Below are 25283 nucleotides of genomic sequence, written 5' to 3' on the forward strand. Positions count from 1 at the left end.
TGTGTGTCCTCCGGAGCATTAAATTTTGCGACGTAATTTTCGTAAACGCTCGGCAATTTCTGACAATTTTGTCGAAGTGAACAAAATCACAATCCTGCCCTGCCCACAACGTTTAATTATATATGTGCGCTCGTACACGAGCATTTGCCAATTAATATGAAAAATTCTAGGCTTCGGGCGATGCGTACGTGCGCGCGAGTGAAATCGAACCATAGAGCGAAACCAGATCACCATAATATTCAAATAAGTGCGGGTACGAATGTTATTTCATCATTATTATTATAATCATCGTCATCTGCGGAGTGGACACCTCGAACCGCCCCTGGCCGTAAGATTCGGCCTGAGGACGCACGCGACAGCAGCTCCCAACCATTCAAGTGCGTGTCCACATATTTACACAGCAGGTGTAATAATTTCGCTGAAATACTACCACTTTGACCAAAATCTATTATTCACTTTAATTCCGTCGATAAATCAGATGATATCAAAATATATCGTTGCCGCATATGGCCGGATTAAATAATGGCGTGTTGTATTTCCCTTTAACGAAAATTCGGCATCGCAGATATGCGACTAATTAAAGAGAAGAGATCTTAGATAAAATTCCCAATTATCCGACACCCACGACACTTTTTTTAAACACCAACATATACCTACTATTCATATGTATATATATATATATATATATATATATATATATATATATATATATATATATATATATAAATATATATATGTCGTGTGTAATATTATAAAATTTAATTATTACTTTTTTGTTGTTTTTTTTTTAAAGTTTGCACCATTGTGGCATTACAGCAATTCCTAATGCGCCACAATGGTTGAAAATATAACAGAGAAGAAATATATGAGCTGTTATATTTGAGAGTGGCGGAAGTCCAATTTTCAGTTCCATGAATGAAAATTCACAAATTGTTATCACTTCTTATGATTCGACATGTCCAGAATTTCGGAAAAGCAGAATAAACGTATTACAGGCCATGATTTCTATTAAATATTTTTAAACGCAAAACACTATGTTTAATGTTTTGCGAAATATTTCTCGAAATGAAGTAGGGGCGAAAACACACAATACGGAACGTGGCACGTGAACGTCGACAAGTTCTCCTATGTACATTTCTTCAAATATGGGATACCCCGTTATCGTTTACTGTCAAGCACGGATAAATACAAGGATATAATTTACCGAAAACACTTCAGGGGGTCACATGTGCAAAGCACGGCACATTTTTTTCAGGTAAACTAAATTTTATTCCAGACAATAGGGAGAATAGTGGAATCCCTATCGTTTATATAGATAATTCAAATGATAACATAAATATAGTAATAATATACATATATAAATAAATAATTAAATAATCAATTGATAAATAATTTATGGTGGTCGGTGAAGTAGTTCTATCTATCGAATATTCAGTGATGAAAGGAAATGAGTAGTCATGGCAGCAAGAATATAATTTAACGATACAGAGACACTATAGCGTAGGGAGGCCGCTCTCATCCTGAGAATGACCTCAAAGTGAGATACGTGCTCTTCCACAAGCATCTGTGACGCGCTACAACCCTTTGGTAGTCTGAAGAGCGCACGATAGCTGTTCTGTGTTCTACTTTTATAAACATATATTTTTTAAATACATATGTACATACATACATAAATAGGACATGAAAAGATTATTATTCGGTGAGATTTAGTTTTAAAGTTTGACCATGTCTGCACTGAACAATTTGACGTGCAACCGTGCAAGAATGTTGTTTCGGGTTGTTGTATCAGTTGCAACTCAAATTGCACTACTGCCGGTGCATCTGAGTAGTGCACTACCTCCCGAGCATAATCGCTTCGTAATGCGATTTCAAAATCGTTCAATTCGAAACACATTTCTAGAATCAGCCCTGTTAAATAGTATTTACATATGTATGTATGTACATAGGATAGAAAGGGTTAAGGCGGATTCAATTACGTTCGAAGAGTACCGTTAGGTACGAGTAGGTCTCAATAACTCTTCCTTACGACTTGGTCATTTCCTATGTTTTTACAAACGCTCATAAAAGCCTTAGGATCATGTCACGTATACACAGAGGCGTGTACTGGATGTGCATTTCCTGCGCAATTTGAGGACGTTAAAATAAAATTAGATCCGACGTATTCATGATCCTTCGAGCAGCAGCTCTAGGTATTTTACATATCGAATTTCCATATTTCGACGGTGGCCGTCCGGTTATCTAAATTAGAGCGATTTGAAAAGCAATCTGTCTTACTGGTCTGGTTGCCTAAGCTCGTTGTTGTTCTGGTTGCTTATTTTAATTACTCAATAGCGGTGCGCACTTGTCAAACACATTTTTCATACATTTGCATACAGATAGCGTCGAAACAGGGCCGAAATTGATTAATAACGTTTCCCAGCCTTTGTGAACAAGCGTTTCGTTAAAGTTGCCCTAAGCTCTTTGAACCGTAAAAGAAATCCTCCTCATTCACTGATCTGACCGTGCGAGTGATTGATTAGGACACTTCGGATAAGCTAGTATCCCGTCTTAAAATATCTACTTAAAATTCATACGATAAACGGGCTCTTTTTACGGCCGAATATGTGTTGCAATTTTCACAATAGCGATGATAACAGACCGATCTCCGTTTAATGCCTGTGTTGATCTCGAATTTCGAAATTTCCTATTCGGGCCCACACAATTCGAATAGCCGGTAATTTTAGCCCGCAATTGACGCGTTGGTTATGCAAAGAATAAAGCGAAAGTATTCAGGTCGATCATAAAAGATTGTAGAATTTTATTATACCCACTTTTAAATTCACCTGCGGACTGAAGCTTAATTACAGTAAACATAGTTACGTTTCGACATGAGTTTTGATCGAGTTTGTTTATGCTCGTTTGTGTACAATAATTTTGTTTGTCACCTTTGAATAGAGTGCTCTATTTTTTATTGTTTTATATTCGCCTTCCTTTCACTTTTACCAAAAACTCATTAGCATAACAACCTTTGGAGACATTTCTTCGAATTGATTCATAGATTTCCGAGCACATTATTTGCGTAATAAAAAAATGGTTGAGCATTAGCACAGATATCATCTGTAATAAAAAAGTAAAAATTGGTAGTATTTAGAAAGATCAAATTCCTTACACGTTCATCGAGAACGAGTACTTATCTATGCAAGAACAATGGCATACATTTATTGTCAGTTAGAGGCTAACAACTACCGTCTGGCTACTGTAGACTATTAAATGGCTCTTTTAAATACATATCGACCGATCAATCAGAGCTTGCGACAAACAGCCAAAGTGAAAGTGATCAGACACTCGGTGGACCAGTGTGTCAAGGTGGCTTTGGGGTCTTTGTGTACCCCACAGCTGATCGAGGCTGTTATTTTTAGTCCAGTGTGCTGTTTGTAGCGTAATTGAAATCGACCAGGTAGTTCCATCTGGTTCTTTGTGGGCGATAATGCCCCCAGTACGTGAGCTGCTTTGTGGTCAAATTAAATGTTATTCAATAGTCGTTGCTGTAGACGGACTTAGACGTGCTCGTTTTACGAGTTTTTTTATGAGTAAACTCTCGCTATAGCAGGATGTTCCTGGGTTTATATTGTACCAAGTTGTCTATGTATTGCCGAACGCACATATGTATGTACATATATATGGTACAGAATGGGCCAAGAGCTAGGGTGCAGATATACATAGTGGTACGCGGGACATGTTTTATTTTAGATAATTTTTGCACATGCAAAAAAAGCTAACACCCCTTACCTAGCTCGTCGCGATCCTTGGCAAAACTAATCCCTTAAAATATTTTCGTTGGTATTTTATCCTTGTATGAACAATACACAATACACAATTTTTTAAAAATAACAGTTCATAGAATACAAAAAAGGCATATATGTATATATATATATATATATATATTGGTTAATACCACAACCTATCTACTGGCATGCAAAAGCTCTACACTGTTCACGATGTAACATAAAGATACGCCCACCACAGCTGAAAACCACGAGCACATCCCGTGCCACACATTTGGGTGTATTCTTACCATTTGAGTGGGGTTTGAGGAATTCTACTTCTTCCTGTGGGATATTCAAAAGAGCTTAGAATATGGATGATCTGATTGAATGGGTCAAGAAGAACTCAAATGCTAGAGCCTTGAAATGAATTAATTTTATGAAAAATGCAGATATTAAACAGCTTGATTTTTAATGGAGCTCACTTAAAAGATGTCGTATTATATATCTAACCAAAAAATATGACACGTTCAATAATTATTGTATGTATTTTCATTGAAATTGAATAATTGGTAAAAAAGTTCAAATCTTGTTCTGACATTTGGGCCATTCCGGATGTCCGAGATGTGTAGCACGGTAAAGATAAAAAAATAATATTGTAAAATGTCTATTTGATTAAAATATAAATATTAATTTAGCTTTGGACGTTCAAAATAGTTATTCAGGATTTCATTTTTAAATGTAACTAATCTATAAAGTTATCTAAAGCATTAATAAAGTCACCCGTTACTACGCCGCACCCAACATCAACTAATCAAAGTTGAAGCAAAAAAAGTCTGAATAGAAACCGATCCATTTATCAAATAATTAAAAATCAATTGCATAATAGCAAGTGCCTCGGTAGCAATAAACAGCATTGTATTTCCTGGTCATAATATCTACCTGCCCCACTGTAGGAATGTGCAAATGATCCAGTATGCAAATATCTACGTATGTACTCAGTCTGTACAAACTCAACACGCGTAGGCTTATTATACAAGCGTTGATGCACCAATTGAACGAATGATCCAAATGGACGTATTTCAAATACAAATATCGTATCACGGCTGCATTATGCACCGTAAAATCGAGACCAAAGTCATTAGCCGATTCGACAGAAATTATTACAGCAACGCGCGGAACAAATGCACTTAGTTTTTAGTCCCACGAGTGCACTGCATTCGACTGCACCACAAACCGCATTACGAAACGTTGCTAATTATGACGATTATATCCCGTTTTGTCGGTTAATTGTTTGAAAATATCAATGGTGATGGCGCAAATGCATCGTGATTACGAGCTTTCATAAAAGAGTTGCATAGAATGTGTGTTTTGAATCCGGCTTACGTGCGTTGCACTTCCGCCGATGCATATTGCTTGCGATGATATCTGCCAGAAGAGGATGAAATATTACACTACGTTGTGCATTAATATATCGTTGATACGAAGCTGGAGCACAATTGACTGTTGCCGATTTTGCAATACTACGTAAGTATGTACGTATGCAGTGTCGCATAAAGTCATCGAAGTATTATATTGGTCATGTTAATCTGGCGTACTAGCGATTTCAAAAAGATTTATTGTCATATTTGATTTATCATCTAAAAGTATGCGTATGCGATTTATTATATCATATTTTCAATATATGATATACGATTCGAGACATCTCTCTTTGTATCATTCGTGATTTTCGCAAGCTTTTTATAAGTTTCACTTGGTTACTTAGAAGTTCTTATTTAGTCCAAATTTGTGAGCTGATTTGAAACCACTTACACTCCTCCGATCCCTTTGATACTTTACCGGCATACGGGGGGTTAAATGTCAAAAAGTTAGGCAAACGTATCTGACATGACGTTAGAGGAATTTAATCATTAACGATATCATTTAAAATTATAAAAGAATCATCTGTCAGATCGACGTGATGACACACAGTTCTTGCCACCCATAAAGAACAGAAATATGTTGAACAGATACATTATCGCACATTCTCATATATTTACACATCTGAAATATTACTAAAATTAGCATGTATGCATATTTAAATACATCTTAAATTTTATTATGATACTTAATAAAGTAAATATTTTTAAAATGTGATTCTTTCTATGAGAGTCGGAAATTTCTGAAAAGGTATTTTCCTACATTGTGGTAAACGGAAAGGTGAAATTTCCTTAGTAATATTTCAATATTTTCCATCGTATGAATGGGATAAAAATTCAGCCTCTTGTAGTGACAAGAAATAGTTCCTTTTCATAATGTTGTTTTAGGGAAAAAAAATCAAAGATTTTTAAAATTATTTGTTAGTCATCCTAATAATATACCAAAAATATATATTTGCAATTCATTAAATATTTAAATTATTATTTGAAAGTGCTCTTCTAACGGGAGATGAAAAAACAATATTATTTTCACTTTGACATGTCAACAACATAGATAAATATTTACTTCTCAGACGATTAGTCATTATTAAACATCTTTCTCTATTTTGAATTGTTAATAAGACTCATAAAACTTTTTAAATTATAAATCTATCAAATATTTATTACACATCTTCTTTTATATATGTACTTATGTTTAAATATTAAACTATAAAAATATTCATTTGAACTGAAAATCATACCTCGTAGTTTCCAGCTGTGATGGGCATATCTTCATGTCATTGTTAGTTCATACGATCTAATTATTTCGACAAATTTTTCCTACATTTATTCAAACATGGAAATCACGATTATCGATAGCTGTCAAATGTATGTCAATACAAGGATAAAATATCACTCAAAAACTCCAGGGGGTGAAGTTTGCGAAGAGACGCAATATTACAGATTTGACCTAGCAGCGGTTTTTTTTTGCATGTGCAAAATTGTTTAATAAAAACGATTGCCATGTACCACTCTGTTTTTATGAACAAAAATTTTCAACATTTTACTTTTATTTAAACAAAATTCATAATTATGTACATATGAACATAATGTAATCATTCAAAGTTCGCATTATATTTTGAATATGTATTTTTTGATACATTAATGTGTCACCTGTACTGACCCATATCTGTTCCCGAATCCACCATGTCCAAAAAGCGGTCTCATCCAAATGTCAAACCCAAAAAGGTCACATTTATAATCTGAGGGGGAAGACTTTTGTCAAATTTTAATAACAAAGAGAAGGTCAAAGGACAACATTTGAACAGCAAAATATAAAATAACAGTGCACACACGTGGCCACTTCGGGTCATCTCCGGTGCAGAGACCAACCGCAGTGCGACCTGGGGACATTCCCACGCGACCTTCATCTGGGTCTCGAATTAAGGCCTAAAACCGAAAAACCCATGTCGCTTTACGTTCCTCGGGGTCGGCAAGCACATTGGTTCTCTCTCAGCATCTCGTCGGCGAGATACCGTCTCACGTCCCACTATATCATACACGTGGGGGCATAAAGTTGCGGCACGTGAGCGGCTCGCACAAAGGGCCCGCCGTGCACTTTGTCTCTCTCGCCAAATTCGTCGTGTTTTTCCCTTTATACCGCTCGGCTATTCCTTCGAGGTCCTTGCTTTGCTCCACCCCGTGTTGTCCTCGAGTGCCCAGGACGTATGATTTACGTGGGTCATGGTCTTCCTCCTTTTGCTCGATAGTTGATGGCTGTATTAGAATAGTGGTTGGTAGTTGTATTTGTGTCGATGTTTCCTGAAATTGAAACAAAGGGATTTCAAAGCTTCGGATGTATGTACATATCTATGTATATAAGATGAAACAATATGCTGTATGAACCTTTCAAAGATCAGATCTACATATGTACATATGAACATTCATAGTACATACACACATACATATGCGAGAACTTAAAAATTTTGAGCTTTTGATATGAAAACGAATTGCTTAACAACTATTTTTCAAATAAAAATATTAATAGAAAGAATCAAGTGAAGTGTCATTAACTGTTTTCAGTCCTCAGTTGAAAGGTTTTTAAACAAGCACCAAGACTAATCAATTTGGCTCACTAAATTTGAATATGACAATGATTTTTATTGGTGTCTTCTGGTTTACGAGATATACGCGTTTAAAAAAAATGCTCAGATTTTAAATTTTTACAGATTTTTGGCTTTTGCAGTCTTTAACTCAAAATCTAGTATTGCAATGCCAAACGTAAGTATTGGAATCAACAATGAAATGTTTTTACTTTATCTATGTACGTAGTAACAATAGATGAAGTTTTGTGATCATGCGAAAATTCGAACTCGAGATTTTGACTGATTCGAACTCAGAATCGATTACTGATCACGTTTTCATGATCTAGAAAAAATGTGTGTGTGTGTGTGTGTGTCTGTGTGTGTCTGTGTACTTTGGGGATTTTTTTCAACACCGTTAGTCCTATCGATCTGAAACTTTGTATCGGTTACTGAAATTCTTATCGACACTACATACATTTTTTTCAAATTTTTAAGTTGACCGGAAATGGTACCTCCACTTATAGGTGTCCTCTTTTTTTTAAGTTTTTGAATTCGATTTTCTCCCAAACTACTAATTGAATCGGACTGAATTTTTTTTACATTTACTAGAAATAATAATTTTATATTTTTTAAATATTTTTATCTGAACCGGAAGTAGTACTTTTACTCTAGAGAATCGAGGTTTTTTATGTTTTTCTCAAAAGCCTTTTGATTTATCGAACTGAAATTTCATATTGATCAGTTTAAGCTTAATACCAAGTTATGTATAAAATTTGGTAAGCGTCCGTCGACCGGAAGTGGCAGTTTACTCTTGTTCGATTTTTCTTCCACTATTTTTTTCGACCCCTTAAACATGTGTGGTCTTCACGAAAAAATTCAAGTATAACTCTTGTATCAATGTGATTAAAATAAAAAAAATCACTAAATTTAATAAACCGGAAGTGGGATTTTTTACCTTCCGGAAGCTTCCGGAAGGAAGGTCAAAAATGTTGTCGCCTGGATCCTGTCCACACCCCTGAATATATTAAGCTGAAAATTTATATTTGTATTCTTTATGTACTAAATTAGATTTGGTAACGTTTTGGTCAGAATTCGTAAACCGGAAGTAGTATTTTTTTTTAAAACAATATTTCATTATTTTATTTTGACCTTTTATATTATTTTTATCCTCTTGAAATGTAATGTGCATAATAATTATACTAATTTTAAATAATAAAAAAAATTTGAACAAAATCCGACAACCGGAAGTAGAACTTTTGTCTTGTGCAAGTATTTGCATATATTTGCGCTCAATTTGTATCGCTATCATAGTTATTAGTTCAATATTGAATTTTGTTTTATAACCTTCTTATATTCCTCAAATACATAGATAAAGTCATGGGTTGGTCACACCCGAATTTTTTCTATTGATTTCTAATTTTTATTGTTTTAAAATATTTATAATTAATTATCTAGCGAATTTTAAAAGTCAAATATATACTTTTTTTAAACATGTTATTTTGGAGTGTTGTATCATCATTTGCGGCCACTCGGCATCAGTGATGGTTAAATTTCATTCGTTTCTGCTTTGGGCAACTCTCATCGATCTCACCCCACATATTTTTCTGATTTCATGTTTTACATTCTCTCGGGTACCATTCGAGCACTTCTTTCACACATCTATCGTCCATTCTTCTAGCTACTTGACCCACCTATTGTCATTTCAGTCTATTCTCTCAATTTTATCAACTACCCTTGTCATTCTTCTCACACATAAGAATAAGGAATTATTTTCACGAATTTGACAGGTCGACAATTTTTCATACATATTAATAGCGAACACTTTATCACTAAGGTACATTTGTACATATGTGGTGAATATTTAATGTCCATGTCCAATTCGCAAAGTAGAAACAGTCCGAACACTACACCCTAGGTGAAATTTAAACATTTGTCTGCGATATTTGCAGTTCTCCGGTAGAATTGCGACAGTTGTACGTTTTGACGGATCCGGATTCGAATTCCGGAACAGTCAAAGTGAAGCGTGACGTGTTAGCGCCCGGTTTTTCGTTTGAATAATAGATACGAGAAAAATTATTTTACCGGTGTTGCATTTTCCCACACGACTGCACTGCAACAGTGCAGTGACGTGTCAGTAATTTGCAGCAATTTTCTGCATTTTCTAAATTCTCATCGCGAGCAGGCCGGAAGATTTATTGAATAATAAAAAAACTTACTGCCAGATAATGCGCGTTGCTTGCATTTTTATAACCAATTATAATTTCATAACTTTTCCTACGTTTTATTGCCCTTTCCTTAATTATGTAGATGTTAACGAACCAATAAAAAAATTCAATATATCCCCCCATACATAGCTACCCTGCACGCGACACGCAACTTTTTTGGGTCTAAAATATCAATTTAATTAAATAATATAATAATTAAAACTGTTTATATCCAAAGTATGTAGTAGGTCTAAAACGACTTTTCAAAATAATCACGAGAACATGACAGAAAAATGACAGATTTAATGAAAAAAAAACGCATTCCCATTGCGAGCGCGCATTATATGGAGGGGGGGGTTTGAATGAAACGGCGACTTTGAATTCTCGTTTATTAGTCAAAACTTTACATAATCGACCCGATTAAACTTCAATAGGTGAATATTGGTGTATTTTTTTTTAAATGGACACTATTCCCGAAAAAGAGATACTTGAAAAACCTACACGAAATTTTATGACGAGATAAATCGATTAGTTGAAGGCATAGGATATTGTTTGAAATCAATGATTTTATTTAACGTTCCCTTGATACTACGAAAGAAATCCAAAATTCACGTTTTTGTTCCGGCCTAATAAAGAGGCGAAATACTACTTGATAATTTAAATTATGGAAATGTTCCATTTATCAATTCCAACTATGTATGTATGTGTTCCATTTATCATTCATAATACGATATATGGAACATTTCACTGGGGAAATTTAGGTAGAAAGCAATGTCCAGTAATTTTGCATAAGTGCACGTGTAAGACTATACATAGTTACATAATTGGCGCGTATGCGCCAACCGCTTGTCCAACTGTGGCCCGTGGAGCAATTTCACTCTGAACCAGTTTCAATAGCAATTGTCGCCGGCAAGGACCGGTCCATTCGCAAACACAATGCGAGCGTAAATCACATTTAATTCAAATATATTCATTGCTTTTTAAACGAGATCAGTTAATAACTTTCGTTTTACTTTCGATTCAACTGTATGCACAGTAGTTTCGATTTTTTTCGTATTAGTAACTATTGCGAAATTGCACACGCCGTATGATTGTTTTACAACGATCACTATTTAGCAGATAAATCCTTTCGAAAACAGTCGAATGGAGTCCGATTAACGCAAAGTGTGTGTATGCAGATACCAGCATTGTTCAAAGCTGTGAACTACGCTGGACTAACAAGTGTTTATTGGTGGATTAAATAAAACGATTGAATGCAAATTGCACCACAGCCCAGCCAAAATTGTCACATCATTTGAAATAAATGGATATTGGATTACTGGAAATGCGCGCTCAAATTCACACATTGTTTCGGGAGTAAATGACATTTAATTGTACGAGGTTTTCTATTATGAAAGTTTCTTTCATATGAATGTATGTATTGCGGTATTATAGATTTTCTAGGAAACGCGACACAGTCGCGAATCGCCCCATGAATATTTTATATAACCTGGTAATATCGTCCAGTAATACGAAACTCTCCATATTGATTGTTAAATAATTCATTTAAATGCCTATAATAAATATATTATTATTTTTCTGTATTCGAATGCCGTTCGTATTAACTTTGTAACTGATTATTATAAGAATGGATGTAAAATTTAGTCCGACATCAAATTTATCTAATGTTTTTCCCATCAAATCAACAATTTCGATGTTGTTTTTATGAAAATTCCGTTTTTCGTTAACCTTTTACGGCCAATCACTCCATCAATATAATTTACGGTGGTTTGATGCAAAGCGTAAAACAAAATCAATGTCGCAAAACGCTTAGAAATGTTCGTGTAATAAATTCGTATGGACGTGTTCGAAGAAGAGGAACAAAAGATTTTTATTGCTACTTTTTTTAGTGTCTTCCTACTCGTTGTCACTATTTTATTTCGGTTTTGTAGCGGTCGCCATTGTCTTTCCAAAGCAAATAAATAAATAAAAAACCTTTATTGAACAATAGATAAAAAAGTTATTATTTACCGCTATAACAGAACACTGTCATCATTTGATTTATCTCGGCGTTTTATTAAGTATTAAATTTATAACGTAATTACACTTCCTTCCATTTGAAAAATGAATGTGAATCTTTCAAGTCGTATTAAATTTTTTAGCCAAATTCATATCGAAAGCCTTTTAGTAAGTGAGTCAATTCTTGGTAGAAAGAAACTTACGCATAACTCAATAAGGAAAATCACTATTAAAATTAAATCAAATGTCACATCAGATTAAATCTCTCAAAACCGAAAAAAAACATTCGTGAGTCAAACCTAATAATCGATTAAATCCAGGTATAAAACAATTTTCCTCATATTGTGACACGCAAACTAAATATACGTAATTCGGAAGAGTTTAAATAAAATTCTTATGACATCATAAGATTTTTTTCCGTATTATATATTGTCATATTAATTCACCATTTGGACATTCGACATAAATTATTTAAAATTGAAAAAAAAATGAAACAACCATATTCGACCACTATAAGAAAACATTGTATTGTATAGTAGTGTCGCTAATAAAGAGGGCGACTATATATCAAATTTATTGATATGATACACAATATTGTGAAGATATACGAGCAGAGGTTTGGCACGTTACACGGCTCAGTTTCTATTCATATGGTTCAAGTCCAGCATCGCTAAAAGGAGCCGCTCGCAAAATATTGTACACTGAAACTGTATTCATGTAGATATCGTTTTTTGTACAACCTAGAGACGTAGATTTACTGGATAATTGACTGGTATTATTATCGAGCAGTCGCGCTGGAAAAATATCACATACCATATCTGTAAATATCTTATCTGGTTCAAATATCGGACGTTGTGTATTTAAATACTTACACCAGTTTGCTGTCTTGCTTCGATTAGATGATAAATGGGCCTTAATTAGCAGCCTTTCGAAATGTCAGTGAATGTTACAGAAGCTGCAATATTTCATATCAAATTTAACCGAAATCAAACACCAATAAATGCTATATATTAAAACTCTAAAAGGTCTCAAGTATGAATGTTTTTGATAATATTTTTAATGTCGCTTTAAATGGGTCATTATTGAATGCGAATTGTAACTGAACTTTTGCTGAAAGCGATGTACGATAACGTTTTTATATTGGCCGACTTCTTCATTGTCGAAATGTCGACTAGAGAGTTTTTCTTATACATAAATACTTTGTCGGCATTTGAGCGGATCTCCGGTTAAATCTGCGTGAACTTTGCCTATCCGCAGTCCAATTTAAAGCGATGACTTTCATAACGGACTTACGTCACTTGCCAGAGAAAGTGGATCGGCCCGGTGTATGTACTTCTGAAACGGACTGTAGCCTAATGGACCGATAGATCATTTACGATTTACGTGTTCGAATGCGTGCAACAAGTGGCTTCGAAATTACGACACCCACTCTAAAATAGACCTCAAAAATATAGTGATAGGCCTCTGTTTGAATTGTTGAGCGGTCCATAGAAAAGGTAATTCAAGTACTTTTGCGAAATGCGAGTCGATCGATTGTACACACCCACCGATTTCGATCTGTGCAATCCGTAGTGATCGATCTATAGGTAGTGATCAACATTTTGTACGAATTAAATACGTTAGTTCGTTTACGGATAGTTGATCAGCCTAACTTCGAATTAACGACGCTACACTGTGACATTGGTGTATGTCGATAAATCATCATTCTCTCTGTATATGAATAACGGTGTATGTAAATTTGTTTCTCAATGTTTTGATTAAGCATACCCAACAGATCAAATCCCGAAGTGAGGTATCGACTGATTTGTTAACGAACGGATTTCTCATGCGATTGTTCATCTTTTCCATAATTATACACATCGGAGGTTGCAGTTCTCTGGGGTTAATTATGTCCGCATTTGTCGGCATTGTTTTTGCTTATTTTGCCACATACAAACTCATACATGCGCACTGTGTACGTATGAGAATGAGAACCGCAACGAATGAATGGGTTTTTGTTGGCAATGTAGCGAAAATTAGTCCGCACTATTCAACGAGAAGGTGTTGAAACGGTAAAGGAGAAAAAAATGATCTATCGAATTATTGCGAACGGATGTCGTATCGACATAATGATTTTCCCACATGGCTCTTTTGCGTCGAATCATTAGCGCTAAAATTTGCGTAACCGCATGGAGATAATGTGTAATAAAAATTTTCTATAGGTTGTGAAATCTATTATGTAAAAATTTTGCTAAATTAAAATTTTTTGCCCTCGTTATGCTTAAGATAAAAAAATGCAATCTTTTCATTGCAATTTGTTAGCTCAAGATGAAAGAAAACCTTTATAAAGCAAAGGCTAAATACAAAACCTTCTTTTGTTTTTAATTTGTATTAAAATTTTATTTATATATAAAATAGAATTTGTATGTATTTCCTTACGTACATAAACATTTATTTTAAATCTACAGTCCATATAAATATCAATACTGCTTAATTTTAGATGAAAAGCTTTCCTTCGTTTGATGTTTTTCGTTGATATTATTTATTTACATTATAAATATTATTATATAATAAATGAAAATTTTCAATTACATTCATATGTATGTATTTGCACAGCAAGGATCTTTAAGCTCTCAGTCTTATTAATTTCGTGGTAATAGTGGTAATTTTTTATGCTCATAAAGCTTTCTTTGGAACACTTTCGTTGGGGAAAATCGTGGAAAAGTGTCACGCTCGAGGACGAGCGTTTTCCTTTCATTCGCGGCTTTTGCGTTTGCGTCCCTTCAAAGAGCACTGGTAGTTCTCATACCGTACGGATTAAAAAGAGGAAAACTTTGTGCTTTTATTATTCTTTCATTCGAGGTCGACGTGATATCTTCATTCTCCCGAAGAGCTTTCATTAAGCTCTGGCGTGCGAGGTTTCATTGTTGAACTTTAATAGGGAAGAGCGTAAGCTCGGAAAAATGGACGAAAAACGGAAAACCCTTTGACGACCTAAGTCCTTTGAAGTCATTTCGAGAACCGTGAATTACAGGTTATTATAAAATAGTCACAACTCTTGATGTAATAAATACCATTCTTCAAATTTATCTAAAATACTCAATTTCATGCATACATATGTATTAACGTTTCTGCGCGGGTTCACCCGGGACAGAAAATTTCGGGAAATCCCGAAATTTTTTATGTCCCGTGTCCCGGGAATTCTTATACCAAATCCCGAGAATAATATTTCAAACTAAAACGTTCTTTAAATGGTTTCATAAAGGCAAATGTACATACTAGGGATCCCAAATCCGAATATTCGAATACTTTTTATAAGAACTTATTTTTTTTTTTTAAATCTACAGCACATTTAGTTCTATTTGATGATTCTCTTAAAATTTTAATAATATATTAAAACTACAAATAAATCATTTAAAGCTACTATTCGATATGTGATATTCGAATATATTCGATTATTTGGGATCCCTAGTACATACATACATACATATATCCTACGATGAAACTATTATGAAGCGAGTGTATCCTTCTTATATTGACGATTCCACAGTGGAAGATTCTGACGAAGAACACACAATTGTGTGTTTGACGGTGAATGAAGAATTAAATAAGGACTCATCAAAGACAAAACTACAAAATAACGTAAAAAATATTAAATAGCGTAGAAAAAAAAGAATACATGCTGACAGGAGAAAAAACAAGTACGTTAAAAAAAATGTTTTCGTCCCTATAAACCCTACTTTTACCGAGACTGAAGATTTTTTCGATTCTTGGAAATATTTATGTATAAATATTTTAATATTTTTTGGAAGCTATATCAAACAAATTTATTTTTATTATTTATTAAATATTTTCCAGTTTTTAGTTATGTACAATTCATTGATTACTTTTTTTTAAATAAATAAATTTTATATTAATAAAAAATGTTTTCCTTAGAACATACATACATACAATGAAAGTAAAAAGTATCTCGTGTATAACTCTAGGCGAGAATACATACCAATGTAACGTTGAGAAGATTTCTCACACGTTCGCTATTTGGGTATATAGGAGACGAGGTGAGCGTTGAACTTTTTCAATAGAAAAACATTACCTAGTTCACAAATCACGTTCCTATTCCACGTATCAGTTACAGTTACTCCAGTTGTATATTGTTGTATGTCTCTCTGTGTTGTTTTATTTTCGATTTCGTTTTCCGGTTAACGCGCCTTAACGAAGCGAAGATAACGCGTTATGGCACATCCCACAACAAATAAGGCAATAAAAGTCAATGTAAAATTTAACGTTATTGCCATGCTTTAAATCAAAAAATCAATAAAAAGGGATGTTAATTTGCAGCTTTGTACCACTTTGATTCTCATTAATTTAAACGAGCCAACAACTAACTTCTCATTGTTGGGTATACTTCGCAAAGGCCGCTCAATAGTTCGCGTCTTTAATATAGTAGTTAAAATTTATAGAGTACATTCGCGGTTCAAGTAAAGATAAGTTCAACAGAACCAGTTCGATACGGTTAGGTGTGCACTGTGGCGTTTATGGACCGAAAAAGTGAAAGGCGAGCTAAGTGCAGACCAGAACAACCGATAAACAAGTCGTTTATTGTCCGTAGCCAAAGGTACTGGTCGGTATGTTCCAATGTTTGCGGTCCAGAGCACAAAACGGTACACACGGCGAACTGGAATCGGAGCAAGTGGATTAGATCTGGCAGAGACACTCGGAGACTGGTTCGTTATCTCGCGATGAGATTATATCGTTGACAATCCATCATCGAAAGTGCTGTAGCATTGAGTGTTAACAGGAAAAGCTAAAAATCCGACGAATCATAACATGGACAAGTCTAATGTGTTTCTTGGCAAATGTTCGCACTAACTCCCACAAAAATCTCAATGTGTTTCAAATCAGCTTGTAAATTGTTTCGATTATTCATTCGAGATTTGTTTGTGACCTTCACTTATGTGAGAAATAGAATTTATTGTTGTTGTTTTTTTATATCTCTTTTCCTGTGTTACATATATAAATAAACGATCATATGAAAATTGATCGCAAACAATTGTTAAGTTACTATTCATAAAAAATTTTATTACTCGATCGAATTTAATAATTTATTTTTATTATTTAATATTATGAATGACAATAATCCGTTCCTTATATAAAAGCTTAAAGGTCACAAAGTGATATTTTTAGGTAATTTTGCACATATAAAAAACGCTAACGTGCCCAATCTAAGCCATCGAAATTCAGGCCAAAATCACATCCTGGAGTGTTTTCGTTGATATTTTATCCTTGCGTGACCGATAGCGGTGATTCCCATTTGTGAAGTCAAATGTAGGAGAAACTTTTAGAAGTAATAAGATCATATGAATTAACAATGACATGGAAGATACGCCCATCACAGCTGGAATACCACAAACCAGCTAAAAGCAAGTACATGCCGAACTATTCAGTGTGTCTACGCTTTAATGGTAAGAACACACTCAAAGGTGCAGCACGGGACGCGCTCGTTAGCTCCAGCTGTGATGTGTATTTTCATGTAATTGTCAATTCATATGTACGATCTTATTATTTCTACAAGTTTCTTCCACATTATCGTTATCCAACACTGCTAGCCTGTGTCAATACAAGGATGAAATTCCGGGGGGTGAGGTTTGCGAAGGGACGCAATGGTACAGATTTGGCGGATCTAAAAAAAACACGTGCCACGTACCTCTATGTCTTTATCTTATGGTAGTGTCTATATTATAACTGTAAAACACTTAGTCAAATATAAAAGTGAGAATAAATAACAAAAGCAGATTGAATGTTAAATTATGAACAGTTGATCCAATAATCTGGAATTTTACATATGTACATACATATGTGAATGATCTTTCGTTATGCATGTGCATCTAGAGATCCCTTAAATTGAACTACATAATTTAAAATCAGAGCTACAAGATATTGCTCTGGCCCTTATTAAATATGTAGAAAATCTGTAGTCAACATATCAATAATTGTATTCGGACAGTTTTCCGGCAACGATATGAGGATGTATTCGTTTCGCTGTTTGGCGCACGGCATCATTACCCATTAATCTGCACAGCGATAGGGGTCCAGGTCAGTTTTTTTTATTATTATTTTGCCGACCGATTATTATACAAACATCGGACGCGTAAATTTACTCGCAATTTCGTCATGACTGCGGGGCAAACGGTGACGCAAGTCACTCAAGTCAGTGAAATCAATGTCTGCTACGAACATGATCTCTAATGCTAGCTCATGTCCTACACTGTGTTCACCCGTTCTATTGTTTATGTCAGACATAACCCCAACCGTTCAATTTTACGTCTCAATAAGTGTTATGAAACTATTATTGTCGAATCACACGGAAAATTGTACACTGCTTTGATAGTAATTAATGGAGGATATTTTTACAGATACAACTCGTACATATGTACATATATGTATATAATGGAATAAGTAGAGCCTTGTTTCGACGTTCTATCCAAATTGATCAATTTAGATTCATTCGAGATGCAGGTGGATGGGTGAAAACAGTATAATGATCTATGCTAGATAAAGTGCTGTTGCCAATCGTCTGTCAAATTACACTGACTTTTCCCTGAAACTATGTATAACGGAATCGTTCCATGCATTTAAATATAGAATTCAAAGGAAGTCGGTGCAAATGAAGACAGAAGTCGATTTTTCGAACACTCGTAGTTGTTGTATTTTATTTTATAATTCTAAGAAGAATGAATTTTCAATACAAAAATAATAAAACGAGTGTCTTAAGCTGAAAAGAATTTAACGTATTAAAAATACTGATAAATTGTACATCTACATATGTATATGTATTAACGGGTTTATATAATTGTATGATTTATATTTATACTGTTTTATACAAATGTCTTTAGTAATTGGGTTTATAATCACAAAGCTACACTCAACTAAAGTAGGAAAACATATTATGTATTTACGTTTAAAATTTGAATCATATCTGGTGTGTATGATCGTGAAAGTTTATGTATTTGCGTTATAATTTTATGCAATATATTGAAGAATTTAAATTGTTTAGTAAATTCGAAATAATGGGTTTTTTATGTATTGAGTAATAAAATAGGAATTGTGCAATTTATTAAATGGAAACGATTTTCCTTACATTTTTTTCAGTAAGGACAGCTTTTAAAGATTTTTTCTGTGGATACGTCCTTCAGGGATGCCTGGGTGATTGCGTATAATTAAGTGTCCGAATTTCGAATCCGTTTACTATAATTTGGATCGCGATTATGATGATGTTTAATGACGATAATATTAAGACCGAAATGTATATATTAAACGCCGCATTAATAATTCATGAGGAGTCGCATTTTGAACAGCCTAGTCCTTGAACAATGAGACATCAAAAATTCATTTGGTACCCCACCCCGTGTTTAGATTTAATTTAATAATATCGTAACGAGATACAATTTTTTCAACGTAATAAACGATCGTTATTTATAAAACGAATGGGTTGTTTTTAACTGAAAAAGTATGCATTTTTTATGGCATACAAGATTACGATCAATAAGGACATTTTTATGGACATTGCGTTAATGGATTCCTGTCGATGACGTTGCATCCAATGCAGCCACGTTTATTACATCGTATATTGCTACAGAACGTCTTCATTATATTGAAAGAAAGACTTCTGAGAAAAATGGAGCTTGAGCAATTAATTACACCTCAAACGTGTATCCTTATTACATAGATAAGTATACTTATCTTGATTACATTAAAATCCAAATTGATCAAAATCACTTTTGTGTACCAGTGGTTCATCATATCTTTGATTTATAATATTGATTCTATATATTATAATACAATAAATAAATGTCAATATTATAATGTATCTACATATTCGGAAGTTTTTCTGCCCACGCAAATCTTAGGAAATTTGTGCTTTAAAATTACTAATTTATTTAGCCTTAAAAATGTGCACATGCCGTGATTAAAATCATTTCAATATAATGTTAAAGCATCGTAAAAAACAATGCTTTTTTTTAAGGTAACCTTTATTGTAAGGTTCAGTTTATTGAGACACTCAAATCGACGTATAGCGTGATGAATAGTAGTCATTTATTCGTACATATGTAGAAAAAATGTTTTTATTATATAGATATATGAACTTTGGTAAGAAATCATGTGAATATAGCCCGAAGAATACACCCAATCTAAAGGCGATAAAAAAATCGAGAAATATTTTAAAATTCGGCTAATTTTTTCACACGGATTTACACATATTTTATTGCGCAAGACTGAGCAGTTCTCATAAAGATTTGTATGAAAGAAACTCTCGATTCTTTTAAGTAGAATTACATGTTATCTAGTGCAAACAATGGATGTTGATGCATTTTCGATTTACCTGCTAATAGCATATTCCATTCAAATATTTCGAATGAAGTCATATATGTAATTCGTGTGAAAATATTGCGTCTAAAAAAACGGACATTATGTATGTATGGTGAAAACATCGATAATGCAACAAAGCATCCGAAATGCACTTTTTAATTAATAAGTTAAATTTTGCGACTTGCCAAAGTGCATAAAGTGCGTCCATAATAAACTTAAATTTGTGTAAATTAAATAATACGAACAAATTTTTATATTGCATTCGGTTTTAATTGCGTTCACTGAAATTGGCCGTCGGTGCTTTGAGGGTCGAAATTTAATTCAAAACCGATCGAAAAAGGCATAGTCCATAAAGTGTACAGTTTATGTCGCCGATTTCCAGGGCATAAATTTATGATGATGAGGAATATCTTCCTGCAGTTTTATTGTCTCACCACAAGGTGGACACACAGACATGTTTACGAGTTATTCTCACCCTTTTGTTAACACAATGCAGGCCGCGCTGTAAAAAATAAAGGTGCCGTCAACGACCGACGACAAATTTGCACGACGCTAATGAATATTTATAATAAGTACAACATTCTGTTGATTTTTTTTTATTTAATAAAATGTATCCATTTCGATCGAATCGCAACGATGATAATTTATAAATGGAAACTTTATCTCTTGAAGATATCTTGACCAAATGAGCCATTATGAGTGGCGTTGGTTGAGTACTTTCGAGATCTGAAAGTTAGTCTGACCGCCACGAGCAGAAACCGATAAGTACTTCAGTAATCGACTTGTCAATTTCTTATATCACTACTCGGGAAGATCAGGAGGGGGTGGAATATCCTGTATAATAAATCATCTTCACAGACAGACGGCCAGTGAACTAACTAGCTACCTGCAACTGAGATACTTCATAGCATCGATTCACAGCTACTCGTAAAAAAACAGGATTGTTGAACTAATAAATTTATTCGGAATATCTTATCAAATTTTCAAAATAATATGACTAACATAATGTGTTCCCAAAGTGAAAAGCGAGAGCAGATCCGTGAGCCCGTATGTGACGTAATAAGATTTAAGCGCTAATAGGTTAAACACGAACGGTGAATAATAATAAGTGGTAATAAACATCATAATTACGTACATAATAAACACTCTGTCTTCAACAAGAGGGGAAAATGAGCGAATCTTCCCGTAGATATTATAATTATTGTTGTTCTGTTTCAAACGTTTTCGTGTTATATGGCGCCGGGTGCCTTAAACGAGGAAACCACAAGTGAAACCGCATTTTTTATTTCAAATTTGTATAATAATATGCCTAACTTATGATCTGGGAGTATCATGCTCTGGTGAAATTAAATGAGCGATTTCGGACTGGGTTTCCTTTGTCGGATATTGGTTTTCTCGGAATTTCACGATTCAATGTTTCCTTGTGAATATCACATCACGACCGTGACATGTGCAATTAATATAAAAATTGTATTTAATGTGCGGTCTGATAGGCATAGCTCAACCCGTTCGTGGCTCTTTTGGGCAGACGATTTCAATATCAAGATTGAAAAAAATTTCAATGAGTTAAAATTAAGATTAAATGAATAATTTATTTTGCTCCAATAGTATAAATACTAATATATAAATAGTAAATATTAATTTTATCCTCCTTTAAGGTCCATTTTTGCTATATATATCAGTGAACGTCAACAGTTCGGCACAGCACTGCACGGAAAAGACTACTTCAATTCATACTATTAAGCACAGCCCGTGTTTGGCACCTGTTTCGGATGAGTGCAAAGCAAAATCGGCTTACATTTACATTACGGTGTCACGACAAATCACTCACGGACTTACGCGTTACGCACACGAAACTCAACGGCGTTACGCACACGAAATTTCACTGACGCGACAGCTGCCTCACGAATATTACACTCACAGATAAATCACTCACGGATATTACAATCACCGATAAATCACTTACGGGAAAAATCACTCACGTGACATTTCGCTCACTGAATTATTAAAATAGCGTACAAAAACGTTATTTTTTTTACACAACAATTCTTCCAAAACTCAATTAAACGTATCGTGACTAATTAACACACTATCCTATCACACATAAATCAATAAAATATACACAAACCAGTTTAACCTCAATTTATTGATAAAGATTATGAGAATTTTTTAATTCTTCATATTAATAAGGATTTTCGTTTAGTTACAATATTTTTTTACTTTATCTATGTACGTAGTAACAATAGATGAAGTTTTGTGATCATGCGAAAATTCGAACTCGAGATTTTGACTGATTCGAACTCAGAATCGATTACTGATCACGTTTTAATGATCTAGAAAAGATGTGTGTGTGTCTGTATGTGTGTCTGTGTGTGTGTCTGTGTGTGTGTCTGTGTACTTTGGGGATTTTTTCAACACCGTTAGTCCTATCGAACCGAAACTTAGTATCGGTTAATGAAATTCTTATAGACACTACGTAAATTTTTTTCAAATTTTTAAGTTGACCGGAAATGGTACCTCCCCTTATAGGTGTCCTCTTTTTTTTAAGTTTTTGAATTCGATTTTCTCCCAAACTACTAACTGAATCGGACTGATTTTTTTTTTACATGTACTAGAAATAATAATTTTTATAATTTTATATTTTTTAAATATTTTTATCTGAACCGGAAGTAGTACTTTTACTCTAGAGAATCGAGGTTTTTTATGTTTTTCTCAAAAGCCTTTTGATTATTCGAACTGAAATTTCATATCAATCAGTTTATTTAATTTGTGTTAATTTTTAATTCTTTTATATGTAAAATAACAACGGGACTATGTATTATAGTATTGTCTTTTTATAGTTAATATATAATATGTATGTTCAATTCACCATCCGAGACTTCGTTTTATCATGGCAAAAAAAAATCTTCCTACCTGTTGTCACAAATCTTCTGTATTATGTATGCACAATTTGTAAAAAAATATGTACAAGTCCAAAATCCATAGATGTCTCAATGGATTAAATCCTTAATAATTTAATTTCACTGTTAATTTCGGTGTTCTTCAGCTTCTCGAAATATGTTCAGTGATTTATGTAATAAAAATGCCTCATTTTTTGTAATTAATTGACCAGGAAGGCGCATTTTGGGTCTTCCTGTCAAGCCTTCCTGGTATATATCTATGTTAAATTAAATAAAAATAAAATAAAATATGTAGAATGTACTAAAGAATATTTTTCGTACTGCAACTTGATCTATACTGGTATAAACGGATCTTTATGTGTATTATTTAAATGATTTAAGCTTTCGAGTAACTTTTTAATTACCAAGCTTCAGCATAGCAAGTAAATATACCAATCTTCCAGGGCATAGTGAAATTACGCACATACCGGGTAAGAAAAAAGTCAGGTTTGTGAGGTAACTCACAAGGATAGGAAAGCTTTAATACCCTACTTCTACCTACTTCTCTTTCATGTTATGTTTCAACGTTGAAAATTTTCGTGACGCGTTCAGCCACACATGTAAAAGCAATTTGCTATACAGTTCAAAATTAAGTTTTTCTTCGAAAATTATTTTCATTGCGTATTGAACTTCATTAATTAATTAAAATTAAAAAAAAAACCATTTCATGGTAACCATCACCGGGTAATAAATTTCGGTCTCGTTTTTTCCCTGTGCCAGTCATTTAAATTGGTGGGCTCTTTTGTGAGTTCGTAACAGCCAAATAACTTTACACTTTCGATTCAATTGGCCTCGGCAATTATCCGTACGGCTATTTACTCGAACTCTACACGTACTCTGTGCTCTGGAGTGAAACTCGAAAAAAAGCCTTTTCCGTAGAGGCTTTTGTTAATGTAGGAACTCGCTCGCCACGTGTTACGCGCCGACCGTTTGAAAAATGTATCCAATTATTAAATGTCCGTCGATACAAAAATGCTATAGCAATTACCGTTTCCGAAAGAACCATCGGCTGGTCCCATTTTTCTTGCACCTCTAGGGTTACCTCTGACTCGAAAAAAATATGAACATACGTGTGGACGTGTAAGAGCAAGTTTATCGTGAACGAAATCGTGAATATTTTGCGGTTAGGCGTGAATTTTGTCTTAGGAAACATCATACATCCTTTCGAATGCGTTATTAAATTTACATATTTTATACCGCGCATTATATATTCAAATGACCGCATTTGTTTAAATAAAGCTAGATTTTTAATTATCTTATATTACAATATTAAACTGCTCATAGTTAACTATACATATAGTCGAGTGGGTACAAGTTGTGTGTATACGTACATGTTTCGGGAAATGTAAAGGACTAGAGTCAAAAGACTTTGATGAGGCATTGTACAGTGTGGCACAATGGCAGGTATATTAGCTTTGCAGCATGACAATCGCATTCGTGCTATATATCAGAGCACTACATGGAAAAGCGATTGAGAGCAAGCAGCCTGTGACTAATATGTCGACTTGATTAGTTGTCAAGTTACCAAACTGAACGCGCGCACACGTACACAATCGCGCATACATATCTATTATATGTATGCATGTGCATTTGTATATGTGGTGACTTTATAAAATTTGTTTGAAATATCGTATTGTGTGATGGAATCACTGAGGAATCTGCTCTTTGCACGGTATATACATGGTAATGATGATACTTTGTATTCGAAAGAACGAAATCTTCGAAGAATCCATTTTGGCGGTTAAGCTTTCCGAGAATTTGTGAGCTATGCCAATTTTTCATCTACTTTATGATACGTTTTGGGAAGCGAAAGCAATATATTTTTTTTAATTTTTGTATATTAATACAACTTTTCCTTATTATGTCTGTGTGGTCTTTCACGCTTTTAAAAGAATGTAAGTCAAACGTCAAACATTTGACGATTTACAAATATAATGAACATTTATATGTACATGTTTGGAAACTGTGTATGTATTTAGATGATTAAAAGCTTACATTGGGACAGAGCCTATGGATCTCCAATTACATAAATGTGTGTAGAAAAGCGCTATATTTATTTATTTATTTATTT

The 25283-nt window shown here is 34.0% G+C and overlaps 2 protein-coding genes across 2 annotated transcripts in view; both read right to left on the reverse strand.

The window, feature by feature from the left end:
* LOC143909161 (uncharacterized) overlaps positions 1-13209 on the reverse strand; it is a 29976-nt gene extending 16767 nt beyond the window's left edge. Inside the window, exons 1-3 of the mRNA XM_077427062.1 lie at positions 13127-13209; positions 12741-12852; positions 7302-7462 (exon numbers count right to left, since the gene is read on the reverse strand). Of these exons, the coding sequence (XP_077283188.1) occupies positions 7302-7462; positions 12741-12852; positions 13127-13209 (356 nt within the window). The remainder of the gene's footprint in view (positions 1-7301; positions 7463-12740; positions 12853-13126) is intronic.
* The window catches only part of LOC143909960 (uncharacterized), a 31989-nt gene continuing 13404 nt past the window's right edge, over positions 6699-25283 (reverse strand). The window contains exon 5 of the mRNA XM_077428284.1: positions 6699-7462. The gene's annotated coding sequence lies outside the window, so the exon portion shown is untranslated. The remainder of the gene's footprint in view (positions 7463-25283) is intronic.

This window comes from Arctopsyche grandis, chromosome 3 (genome assembly GCF_051622035.1).
Source record: "Arctopsyche grandis isolate Sample6627 chromosome 3, ASM5162203v2, whole genome shotgun sequence".
Lineage (NCBI taxonomy): Eukaryota > Metazoa > Arthropoda > Insecta > Trichoptera > Hydropsychidae > Arctopsyche > Arctopsyche grandis.